Source organism: Myotis daubentonii, chromosome 1 (genome assembly GCF_963259705.1).
Source record: "Myotis daubentonii chromosome 1, mMyoDau2.1, whole genome shotgun sequence".
NCBI lineage: Eukaryota > Metazoa > Chordata > Mammalia > Chiroptera > Vespertilionidae > Myotis > Myotis daubentonii.
The window spans coordinates 225,681,783-225,695,061 of record NC_081840.1 but is presented as its reverse complement, the minus strand read 5'-3'; the positions used below and the strand labels follow the sequence as shown (position 1 = coordinate 225,695,061).

Here is a 13,279-nt window from a genome sequence, read left to right as displayed (position 1 = left end):
TTAGCTCCTCCAAGGCAAGAGATTTTGTTCATTCATCTTCTTATCGTTAGGGCACAGAAATATGACATGTGGGAAGTCCCTGAGAAAGGTTAAATAAATAAACAACTGTTTCCAAGGAAATGAAGTTTATTAAGATTTGTTTAATAAGTAGATTCATGTACCTAGTTAAACACTGCTAAGGACTACTTATTCCATGAAATGGACTTACCAGGAGGGTGGCAGACAAACCATGTGGTGAAATACTCTATCAACTCATGGCCCAAAGCTTTAAAGAAAAGAAAAAAAATCAATCCTAGTGTTGTAGGTTGGGTAAATGTGATTTCGGTTTGGTGTTTAAAATATTTGAGTCTCAAGTCCTGTTTCTGTTTGTGGACAAATTTCCAAGTTGCTCTGTGACATTTCTGTGACTCTGACATCGATGAGTAGCTACAACTTGAGATTGCAAGGGTAGAAACTTACTAAAACACGGGAAATATCATATGCACAATCATGTGCCTGTGAGCCAAATATTCAGGCCCTGTGGGTCATATTTGTACTATTTACCAGTGCTACATCGCTCATGCAGTCCATAAATATTTACTGAACGCCTATATTTTCAAAGCATTGTGGTAGGGTATTTTCTGCCATGACTTTAGAAAACTAAGGGTTTTAGAAGGTTAGAAATAAATCTTTGCCAGCCCTTTAGTTGAGGTCGGAATGAGGTAGTAACCGGAAAATGGAGAGGAGGTGTGTTTTTGAGACTCTGTGTGACTATGACTCTGTCTGGCACATGTATTTCCTGACTCTTAGTTTCATAGCTTATGTTCCTACTCCTATTTGTCCCCTATGGTTCTCATAGCAAGATGGCGCTACGCCATCGTGGGCTACGGGGTGATTTTGGCAAACTTTTTTTATTTATTAAAAGACTCAACTGGAGTTAAAATCAGATTTGATCACTTCTTTCTCAGTGCCATATGGTCACTTCCCTTGTCCTGCTCTTCTAGTGTTGATGCTATTGCATTAGAGTTAACTGTAAGCTCCTTTAAGGCAGGCAATGTAACTCTTCAATGACTATGCCCAATCCCTGGCAAAGTCAACTGTGGACAGCCTGTAATACAGAGTTTGGATTTAAATTCAGGCGGGCTTCAACCTGTACCCCACCCCACCCACTGCTGAGGCGTTTTGTTCTGTAGGAGGGACTCATGAATACAGGGCTGGACATACACAGAGGGAAGACTTCTGTGACTAAGAAACCAGGTAAATCTCTTAGAGTTTTTTCATATAATATGCCATGCTCACACCCTATTTTAGCTTCTCTGGAATTATCAGGATTTCATATTTGAGCATGAACTTGTGGCTGCCACATTCAACAAAGAAAAACACAGGATGCCCAGTTAACTCTCAATTTCAGATAAACAAAAGATAATTTTGTAATAGAACTATTGTATTTTATTTTTATTACATTTATATTTTTATTACATTTTATCTAGCAACCTTATCCTCAAGATGATGAGTAAATGGGATTAAAAGAGGATAGAATGATATGTATCTCTATAATTCTGTTAACATTGCCAGCCCTTAGATAATAAATGCCAATTACACTACCTGTAATTTTAATAATTAAAAAGTTTGCCACAATCTTCCTGTGGCCCATAATGGGATAGTGACATCTTGGTGTTAAAACCATAGAGAAATTTAGGAGTAGGAATATAAGCTATGAAACCAAGAGTCAGGAAAGGTATGTGTCAGACCCCATAGATATCATAGTCACACAGAGTCTCAAAAACAACACACACTGTCCATTTCTTGGTTAGTACTTCACCCAGACCTCAATTAAGCATTTAAGGGCAGTTATGGGTCTGACTTGCTCAAGTCAGTCAGGCCCATAAATGTATATTCAACAATAAATTTTATCTGCATGAGAAACCCAACAATCCTCCTAGATTTCTTAACAGCTTGACTTATAAAGGGAAAACAGAAAGTCATAAAATCATAAAGATCAATTACAAATATGGTGATGGTTATACCTTCAACTTGCAAAGCACTTTAAATCCATTCAAAGTATTTTATGTCCATTATTTCATGTAATTATTAGTGTGGTATTTATTAGCAATGAGAGAATGGAATGTCTGTTCAATCTATTGTTATGGCCCATTTGCAAATCTTGATATCATCCATTGGAACCACAAATGGGAAGAGATTCGGTTTCTTTTCCCCCCTTAGGAGTCTGTCTGTTCATCGATCAGTTGTAGGCTTTCTCTCAAGTCTTTTTTATAACTAGTCCCAGATTTGGCATTAATATCAGAATATTTTATTTTTGAGCTACTTAGCTGATTATGCCCATGTAAAGTAAGAATTTTAAATAAAATGGAATCAAAAGCAAATGAAAAAAATTGTGAGAAAAGGCCTTTCTCTTTAACTGTATGCCCCACTATAATGACAAATAGCAAAAACTCAGTGATTTCTGAATGAATTAGCCAAAGGATGAGTGCAGGAACAAATGAACTTCAAATGATAGTGTGCTTTAGTCCTAATTCAATTCACTCCAAATATCGCCAGACTAATGAAGACTGCTGTTGAAAAGGGTCACTCACTAAAACCACAAGTTCAGAGGCCAGAGCCATCCAGAAACCATTTAGTGAAGCTCCATGGAAAGGAAATCATTTTCTGGAGTCATCTGAGACAAAGAGGTCTATGTCATTAAGCAACGAAAATGCCACAATCATCCAGTAACGAGCCATCAAGTGCTACTCCGAGGCAGTGCATTCTTTTCTCTAAGATACATTTTTTTTAAATGCAACTGAAGTTCATTTCCTTTCACCTGGTCCTCAATAAATAAGATAGCAAGTCCAAAGGTGCCTAGAACAGTGGCCAACACTTGATATGTGTTCAATAGCTTCTTGCTGTCTGAGCAAAGTAGGTGATGGAATCCTAACCCTCTGTTGGACAGGTGTCATCATTGTAATAGTTTGGGGCTTGTTTGTTTAAACCACCATCTTCCATTAATATCATTTTTTCTCCCAATTGGTTACAAATTCAACTCTTAAGGGGTCCATATAGAAAGAAGACAGGTGTGGTCTGGCTTTGCCCAAAGGCAGAGTTTTCCCTGCTATGTGCCAAATGACTAAATGAATAATGGGAACTATCTTCTGCTTTAAAACAAGTGACTGGCATATCATAGGTTTCACTCATTCTCTTGGTCATGCATTCATTCATTCATGGACTAATTACTTATTATGTGCTTTCCATGGGCATCACTAAGCTAAGGTTACATATTATTTAATCTTATTCAATCTTCACAAGTACCCTATGATGTTGGTGTTATTACCTTGGGTTTATATATAAAGAAACTGAGGTTAATATGGTTTAAGCAACATGCCTACCATCACATCACATGCCTAACATCACAGCGTTATGGTGGAGCAAAGACTCAAAATACATCTGTGTGGATCCAAAGTTCATGATTTTCATTTCTACTTCCATAAGTGGAAAAAATGGAAGAAAATGAGGAATTTTCAGAGGAACATAGCTACTTTGTGGAGGAAGATGTCCAGGACCAGCTGGCATATGTCTCCTGAAGAAATTCGGGGTCTTCAAGCACCAGCCCCACAAACCTGAGCCTTTTCAGATCTCAGGTGGACTCTCTTTTCACACACACAGATCTGGCCTTATATCTCCCTCCTCCCCCTTCTGCAAGGACATTCTGTGCATGTAGCTTTTTTAAATGGCCACATTCATGACACAGTAGTTATTAAGTGTGGTGTCAAAGCTCCTATGCATGTACTCAAGGAGTGATTTTCCCAGAAATCTATCTTTAATCATGTAATAAATTAGAGAGGAAAAGAAAGTGGGGGAAATGCTTTAAAAATGTCTCTATAGCAAACACACTAAAGCACAGCTGGACCAGGTGAACCAATAAAAAGCAGGAGAAAAATAGTAACCAGAGATGCTGAAGCTGTGTGGGCCTCCTAGAATTTCTCTACCTTCGGGGGACACATCCAAGTACACAACACATAAAAAAACACATATTACAGGAGAAAATTGAAGCGCTTAGACTATATTGCAATGCTATCAGCGCTGTTAGAAGAAAGGGAGGTGGGAAGAAAATGTAAAAGAGAAATGGATGTCAAAATGACTCCACAGAGGGACCGATGTGTGGTTCTTCAAACTATCTAATGGGACTTGATGACCAAGAGAAACAGAGGAAAATAATGCTATGCAAAGTGATGACTTGTCTTAAAACAACCTTCATTTTCTGGAGAGTAAAATGCGCCCCCCCCCTTCCCCCGAGTAGCCACAGACAGAAAGAGAATGAATAGTTTGGCTGATGTGACTATGAAGGTTTGAGGTCACATGTCAGAAATGCTTATTCCAGACAGAAGTCATGGTGAACTAACAAGTGTGTGATAGAAAATTACTGGCAGCCATCAATCCCGAAATTCCAAACAAGAGTTAGATTAATGACAACTGTATCTGAATTGCCCTGGATCTCAATCTAGAGACCACAATGTGCTCATTGGAATTCAATCCAATAGCAAAAGCTATTTATGGATCATTTTCATGGTGCCAGAAACTCTGCTAAGAACTTCACATGCATCAGATCATCAAACTTTTCCGCTGAGACCACTGATGTTTAGAACATGACTTATGCCAAATCACACAGGTAGTAAAAGACAAAGCTGGATTTGCACCCAGGTATCGTATCCAGAGCACCTGCTGTACAATACATCTTTGCTAAAATGTAGGCCTCAAGGAAGTGCCCTGAGACAAGATGGCATTTTAGTAGTTATATCATTTCTCACCTGAATTTCCAAAGCAAGAATGCCAACCTAGACATGTTTAACTAAGTGTGGGAGTCCTTACCCACCAAAGTACAGAGCCCTACACATACTCACTCACCCTTCCCCTCTGTTTCCCTCCCCCTGCACGTCACTGACCCACCAGACATAGAGCTAGTTTCTGGGAGGAGGCCATCTCTTTGGTGTGCATTTCAGCAGGAAGTGCCCACCAGAGTGGTCCTATGGGCTCACAGCTAATCAGCGAGGCTCTGCAGCAAGCTCCAAACACTGAACACACATGAGAAGCTCCTGCCAACTGTCAAGCCCATCGAATGATGCACAAAAGCTGGAGTGAGGCTGAGACTGGGCATGGTTAAATAACAATAGTCAATACTGATGACACTACATTTCAAATGGTCCCAGGTTTGCTTTAAAATTATTTTTAATTATTGATTTCAGAGAGGACAGGACAGGGAGAGAGAGACAGAAACATCAATGATGAGAGAGAATCATTGATTGGCTGCCTCCTGCACACCCCACGCTGGGGATTGAGCCTACAACCCAGGCATGTACCTTGACTGGGAATCGAATAGTGACCTCCTGGTTCATAGGTCAATGCTCAACCACTGAGCTACACCAACTGGGCCAAGGTTTGCTTTTAATGGATTATCTAATTTAATTTTTACCACAAGCCAGTGATGATAGTATTGTGCCCATTTTATAGATGAGAAAATGGAGACTCTGTTTACCAAACCTAGCACAGATTAAAACCCAAGACATGTTTAACCCTGGTGCCCTTTTGACTATGTCGTGTGGCCTCTCTAAGGCCAAGGGACTCAGGAGAACTTTCTCCATGCAGCTCTCCCAGCAAAGAACTATTCCCTGAATGAACTGGGAACCACACATTTCCTATTGATGAAGAACATGGCCAACGTGAACCTGGACACAGCCTCAGTGTCCTGAGGGGTTACCAGCACCTTTACCTGAAGGGATTTGTGATGGTCATGAGGACAGAGAAGGGTGAGGGGCACAATTCTGCCATATGCCTGAAAAGGGAGTAGAGGAACCTCAGTACTAGCTTGAAGTTAACAGTGAGCAATCAAGCTAATAATGGCTGTTTCTGTACAAGATGGGGAAGGAAAATCACACAGAATGCTGGAGAGTAAGTGTGCCAAGTCCGCATGCAGAGGGCTCAGGAACCCACTCCTCTATTTGCCTTGCCTTCTGTCATATCAGACACGGTCATTATTTGCAACTTATGTTCCTGGAAATGTGTGAATTGACGAATCCATTCCTTTCCCATTAGCTATGGGAGGATGTAGGGATAGGATGGGGACAGGAGAGGGAAGATGCTCTGACTTCGACTTTGAAGTCAGTGGACTGGAGGCCCAATGACTCGCCAGCTGGGATCCTCTGGACCAACTTTCCATTTTCAGAAAAGATGCTTTTCAGCTCTAATAGTCTTTAGTCACTAATCTGTTGACAAAGAGGAAGTCACTTACCTTTCCTACCCCCAGGAGAAACCTACCTCCCTGGAACTGCTAGAGAACAACTTCCTGATGTGCCGCAAGGCAGGGACTGGCACGTTGGTTTAGGGACACACAGCCCGATATCAGACAGGTCCAGTAACCCTGTCTATCAGGTTCTCTCCACACCAGCCACTCCCAGCAGTCTATATTTCTCCCAATCATGTCCCACCTGGGGACATGAGGACAGTGGGGACCCGGGTGGGGGGTGCAACACAACTAATACAGAGGCACAATGCACCTCCCGAAGCATACTTATTTCCTGAATTTTTTCACTGCTCCCCTGCCCCACTTAAAGTAGATAAGACCATATCCTAGAGCTTATTTGAAAATGCCAGCACATCGTTCAATTCAATTGTTGATTCAATTCTTCCAGTTAAAATAGTCCAGAGATCTAGGTAAAGGGATTGTTTTGTCAACCTTCTGTTTGTTGATATAAACTTTCCCCAAATGTCAATTCATTCATTCAATTATTCACTCAGCAAATATTTATTGAGCACCTATTATGTGTGAGTTCGTGTATTCATTTGAGAATTCAGCAATAAATAACATAAAAGTCCTGCCCAGGTGGAGATAACATTCTAATAGAGGGTGACAGGGAACAAACATATAAGCAAGTGCATATTATGGGATTCACCTAGCTTAGAGATAAGACATCTAAACAGAGAGATGGGGAGGGAGAAGAAGCAGTTTTTCCTAGTAAGGGGTAAAGAAATCTCATTGGAATATTTCTTGTTACCTAGAATGAAAGTAATTGGGGATTTTTTTTACATGTACAAGTGAAGACTGTATATGTAAATGTAACAGTGAAGACTTATATTCTCCCTCAGAAATGCAAAGCTCGTGGCTCCCTGGAAGGACTCACGGAAGAGCTACAGCCTGCAGCCCAGGCCAGCAGGTGCCTTCTCAGCCTGGCAAAGGGTGCCTGGACCACGAATGAGTTAAGGTGGCAGCGCCTGTGCTGGGAGCGCTGCATAAACAGCGTGTGCCGGGCGTTCTAAGCCTGCTTCATCTTCCCGTCTCCCAGTCCCGGCTGTCAATCAGCTGTCACTCGCCCGCACATCAGCAGTGTGTGCACATCACCAGGCTGTCAGCAAAGCAGCTGATGAGACTTGGCTCCAAGCTGTCAATCATCTTTGTTTCTCTTCTCTGCTTGGGAAATATTTTGGCTCAGAGAAACAAAGAAACCTGGGCAACAATGGCTCAGAGTCAGGCATTCCTCCTGTCCATGGATGTAAGCTCTTAAAGAGGCACTGATCATGCCTCACCCCCAAATGATGTCGGGGTGAGGGGTGAACAGAGGGAAGATGGGGGACCTGTTTTATTAGAGCAGGCTTTAAAACTGTAATTCTAGTTCCTGGAGCAGACCCTGATAAATTCCAAACAAACAAACCAAAAAAGCATAGGAATAAGGAACATAAAACAATGATAACTTGAAAGTATCTGAGCTTATGCCTAAAAAAAAAGAGAGAGAGAAGAAGAGGCTCACAAGATGGATGACTGCTCAGTTGGAAATTATTCACCATTGATCAGGCAGGCTTTTGGGGAGAGAGTAATTGTTGGATTGCCGAGTTCATTTATCTCCTAGGAACTTTGGAAACAGTGGCTTCTAAACCCGACTCTCTTACTGTCTCGGGCATGTCTTGGGGGCACCCACACCCAGGAAGGCAAATTAACTCATCAGAACCCCATCAAGTGGCTTACCTGTGCCTGCAACAGAGTCATTATGCTGAATAAAGACACTAAAACAGCCCATTGTCTGACATACTAGCTGCCGCCCTCACCCAAAATATTTATTAGAAATGCCCCACGCCTTTAAAAGCCCAAAGTACACAGATCCAAAGACATGCTCCTGGCACTGAGTTTCCATAGGGCAGCAAGTCCAAGTTGCTGAGTTGCCCCAGTCTGCCACTATTGCAAATCACCACGCATTTATTAGCATAATTAATGAACTCATCATGCAATAGATCCGAACACTACTGAGTTGCCTAAAGTCACCAAAATTAAAACACCACCACCAATAACTTGTTGTTCCCAATGGCTTTGAAATACAGTTAGCAGCCATCAGATCTTTCAATCGTTTTTAGCAAGAGCCTGATTACCTATAAGTTGCCCAATGCTCTGGGTTGCCTCCTTCAAACATCCTGGTTCCAGCATCATCTCCTCCCCATGCTTGTGACACGTGGGGTGTTTTACCCTCTGACTGATCCTTTCATATGGGCAACCCTGGTTTCTGGAAACACATCTCCCCCTGATGTAACCAGACATTAATTGCCTGGGCGCTGACGTATCTGTGCCTCCCAGTCTTACAGCAGAACTAGCACATCTGATCTCTGACAAGGTGGCTGAACCTAATCAGGACAGATCAGCTGCTGCCCAAGGTGCCATGGGCTGTAATTGGAGGATCCTTACAGAGTTATCACTCGCAGGAAAGTCAGGGGACTATAATTCTGTCAACACCAATCCCAAACTGTGTGTTCAAAGCAGCTGGGGTCTCCCCCACTCCCCACCCACCCCCAGAAAAGATAGCACTTGGCCAACAACACCTGAGATAATTGGTAAGAGGAAATTAGAAGGATGTTGCTGATACAGTAACTAGGAGCAATTTTTTAAAGGAACCTTCAGAAGCAGAACACTGGGAGTGAGGTGTGAGCTGTCAAGATAAAGGGGAGTCCCGGGGAGGAGACCAGTGGGAAATCTCTGCAATTCAGCTCCCACTTTTCATTGAGTGACTTGGTTGCTATTCGACTCGCTTGCTAAACAACCACGTGTCCAAACACTCTAAGCCTCGACAGAGACCCGGCTGCCACCTATGACAAGGCCTTGATCGGAAGCAAGAACGTCAGGAGTGGAGGTATCACTGCCAGGCTGTCGGCACTGTGTTAGTCTCTGAAGACCCCTGGGGTTTTCTTAGAGGCGCAAAAAGAGGAAATATCAGAAAAACAAACTTTGCTCTTACTGTATCGCTTCGGTCCATCTTCCAGACAAAAGGAAAGGGTCAACGTGGCGTCATCTTCAAAAAACTCCGTGGCAAACGCGTCCCACCAGAGGTTGTCACTATCCTGCAAAGAGACGGATCATTTACTTAGCAGGCAAGTGTGGGAAATATCTCAGAGGGGGAAGAAATAGAAAACCCAGTCACTGCCAGCATATGTGTGTGGGTGTTCTAGAAAGAGGGTGGGCGGGTGTAGGTCACTCTTCAAATGAATTGCCTCTAGTGGGGACTGAATTCCAATTCAATAAACGAGTTCATGCAAACCTGGTGAAAATTAATTTTGGAGGATATATTTGGGAAGATTCAATAAATTCACTCTAGAGCACAATGATATTTTCTTTTAACAAAAAGGTTAGTATTTCATGTAAAATACATTCAGCTTTTTCTCTTTCTCGTTGCTCTTGTAAGAGTCCAATTTTATAAACAGAAACCACATTGTTACAACTAGGTTAAGGAGGGTACATTTTTAAAAACACAATTTATTCCAAAAGGGGTATGTGTGGCTTACAGCCCTACTCTGTGCAAATATTCCTGTAAGGAATCCAGGTGTGGCTGCTACATGGATATATGTAGATAGAAGTGTTTCTATCTAGATGGTCAAAGCAATCATCACGTGCATATGGATTGTTTTTGAGGATTGTTTTATAGACAACCCCCAGCTTGTTATTCAAAGTGAAGCAGTTCAGCAGAATGCAAACCATCCTCATGAATCCCGTTTGTTTGTCTTGGGATGAGTGCTTCCCTTGCTCATCCAGAAAACACTCTGAACTTGGCCCAGTTTAAGGTAGTGAAAATCATTGCTACTCTCCAAGGGCAGAGGGGGCCTCCTATCACAGGAATTAGGAAGGTTATGCAGGGTGTCATGTTTAAAAGGGGGGCCTCATGTCCTGGACCGTGGCCCATTTACCCCTAAATTCTTAAGCACATTCTTTTTCCAGAAGATTGTTGGTGGGTGCCAGACCTCAGGCCTAAGATGGTTCGCAGCTGCCTGTCAGAGCGGGGAGGGGAGATGAGGGGGGCTGCTGCTCCCCACTCGATAGCCCCGCTGCTGCGGCCCTGGCGGAGACATCCAAGGCCTGGAGTCTTCCCGTTAAGTTGTTCTGCTTATGACAACATTAGGTTGTTGTCACTGGCAGGCTTCAGGAACAAGCCTGCAGTCCTGGCAAGAATAATTAAGGGGCCACTGAAGATGGATGCCATCCTCTTTCCAGAAAAAAAAAAAAAAGCAGACAAATGAATTTATTTCAGTCTCTTTCTTTCTGGCCTCCTCCCAATCACCACACCAAAAGCCAGCACTCTTCTTCGTAAAGACACAGTACATATAAAACCACCCAAGGGCAATTCATGGAGCCACATACAAGCTACCCCATTTTCTCATTTTGAAAACAAATATTAATTGAGCACTTATTATGTGCAGGCCCTCAGGGTACGCAGCTGGATGAGAGACTGGTCCCTATCCCCAAGGGCTCAAAACCCACTAGTAGGAGACCTCCAAGTGAGCAGCTAACAGGTAGCCTCACTCCATACCTGAGACCACGGCACAAAGCTTGGGAGCCCTGGAGGCTGGCAGAGCTTCTAGAAAAGGCAGTGGGCTTAGACGGGGAAGGGGCAGCTGCAGAAAGAAACACTATTTGGGAACCTGGATGCACTGGCGCATTTATTTCACATGGCTACACAGGCGGATAAAGAATAAGTTAACATGTATTGAGTGCTTACCCCATGCCAAGCACCACTGCATTTTCCCACTTGCTCTTCACTACCTCCCTGTTTGTTTGTTTGTTTGTTTGTTTGTTTGTTTTCTCTCTCTCTCCAGTATAACAATAACGTAATTTTCTTGTGAGCAGGGCTTCTGTTTTGCTCACTGCTCTACCTCCCAGGCAGCCAAATGGTGTGGAGCCCACGGTATCACTCAATAAAAGTTGTTTACTGTATGAATAAAGCTGCTCACCTTATTAGTCCTACTTTACAGCTGCAGAAGCTGAAGCTCAGGTGGCCAATGTAAGCTGCCAAGAACTGGTGGCACTGAGATTTAAACTCGGACCCTCGGACATGCGAGACCTGCCCCGGCTCCTCTGCCTCACATTTCCCCAGCAGCCTTTGGGAAGGCAGGAGTCAGGGCTCAGCAGAAGGGAGAGAGAGCTGAAAGGGACTATTGTGTCTCAGGTTGGTTTTTCTTCCCAGTTCCTTGCTTGTCTGCGCTGCCCTGTGGCCAGGACTCACACCCAGGAAGCCTGGCACAGCCCAGTATATCAGGTGGCCCAACATCCTTGGTGGAATTCACTCCTGTGGGCAGACCTCAGGCCTCGGCATCATCCCAGCTACAGGAACTTGGACAACTTATTTCCTCCCTGAGCCTGTTTCCTTCCTGGGAGGTGAGGATAATATTCAGACGGACAACAGTCATCATTGTCTTGCAGAGTAGATGCAACAACAACAACAGTAATACTAACAATAATACCTCAGGGTAAATGTGAGCATTCACTCCCTTAGTGGGTGTAAAAGTGCCCGGCAGGGAGCCCAGCACTCACTGATGATCAGTAACATGCCCATCCCCTGCACTATCTCACTGTCACTGCTAAGGGGTGAGGCATTCCATGAACAGCATCAAAATGGACCTGATAAAACCACCTGTTCATCACCAGGCACGTTTCCCTATCACGTCCGCTGGGTGTAACCCATTTGCCTGGCAAAAATGCCTGTCTGCCCCACAGTTAAAACTCTGAGCAGATATTCAGAAATTTATCAGTGCTCTCCTGCCCTGCTGATGGTTCAAAGGCCCAATGATGAAATCAGACACTCCACCATTTTCCTTAATCAAACTCTGCTTTCCAGCATTTCTGCCAAAAAAGAAATAAAAATGGGGCCTTAAAGGTAGAAACCCAGGGAGGACCTAGGCTGACCTCAAGTTGCTGGGATGGAGCAAGTATGGGAGGCAACGGATCAATGTTTCTCTCTCACATCGATGTCTCTCTCACCCTCTCATTAAAAAACAAACAAACATGTCCTCAAGTGAGGATTAAAGAAAAAAAAATATTAAATGTCAAGTACAGGCCAGTCTTTCATTTAAAAAAAAGATATATTTTTATTGATTTCAGAGAGAAAGGGAGAGGGAGAGGGAAAGGAAGAGGGAGGGAGAGGGAGAGGGCGGAGAGAGAGAGAGAGAGAGAGAGAGAGAGAGAGAGAGAGAGAGAGAAACATCAGTGATGAGAGAATCATTGATCTGCTACCTCCTGCACACCCCCTACTGGGGATCAAGTCCACAACCTGGGCATGTGCCCTTTACCAGAATCCAACCCAATGCTCTACCCACTGAGCCAAACTGGCTAGGGCAAGGCTAGCCTTATATCAGCCTCATGTGAGAGAAGAAAATTTTGGGAAGAACATACATGTGAGGGTCCCTGGGTTAATACTAGTACCTATCGCCTGATATTTTCTAAGAGCTTCACATGAATTTAACATCTTACATTCACAACTACCCTAATTGCTACCCTGGGGTAAAGCAGGTGGCCTTAGAGAGAATGTATATCCTTAACCTCTGTGTTACACTGACTTCAACATGGGAACTCTGCCTCTTACTGGCTGGATGACCTTAGTCAAGTCCTCTAACTTCTTTGCATTTACTTGCTCATTTGTAAAGTGGGAATAATATTTTATTAGTGGAGCATGAAGATGAAGGCGTGACTGCCCAGCACATAGCAGCTGCTCAATAAATGGCAGCTATAATTACTCATTATTGTCTCATTTGACCCTTAAATATTTATAGAGAAATCCTTTGAATCCCAACTTTTGAACCCCCTTTTTCACTGTCTCCTATATTAGGAGAGCATGAGCCACTACCCCCACTATAATTAGAGTGTGGATCAAATTATCTGAATTTCAAAAAGTTACACTATCAGTAAAAAAATCAAATAAAAGCTAGAAAGTGGTAAAGCTACTTGCAAGTCCACTTAACTCCAGTTCATTTTAAAATTGACTTTATTTTCTTTAGAGCAGTTTTAGGT

At 43.1% G+C, this 13,279-nt stretch overlaps 1 protein-coding gene across 10 annotated transcripts in view; it reads right to left on the bottom strand.

Moving 5' to 3' along the window:
• The window catches only part of LDB2 (LIM domain binding 2), a 339,258-nt gene that overhangs the window by 201,775 nt on the left and 124,204 nt on the right, over nucleotides 1-13,279 (bottom strand). For all 10 annotated transcript variants that reach the window (XM_059675345.1, XM_059675334.1, XM_059675373.1 and 7 more), the window contains exon 2: nucleotides 9,243-9,345. In XM_059675345.1, the coding sequence (XP_059531328.1) occupies nucleotides 9,243-9,345 (103 nt within the window). The remainder of the gene's footprint in view (nucleotides 1-9,242; nucleotides 9,346-13,279) is intronic.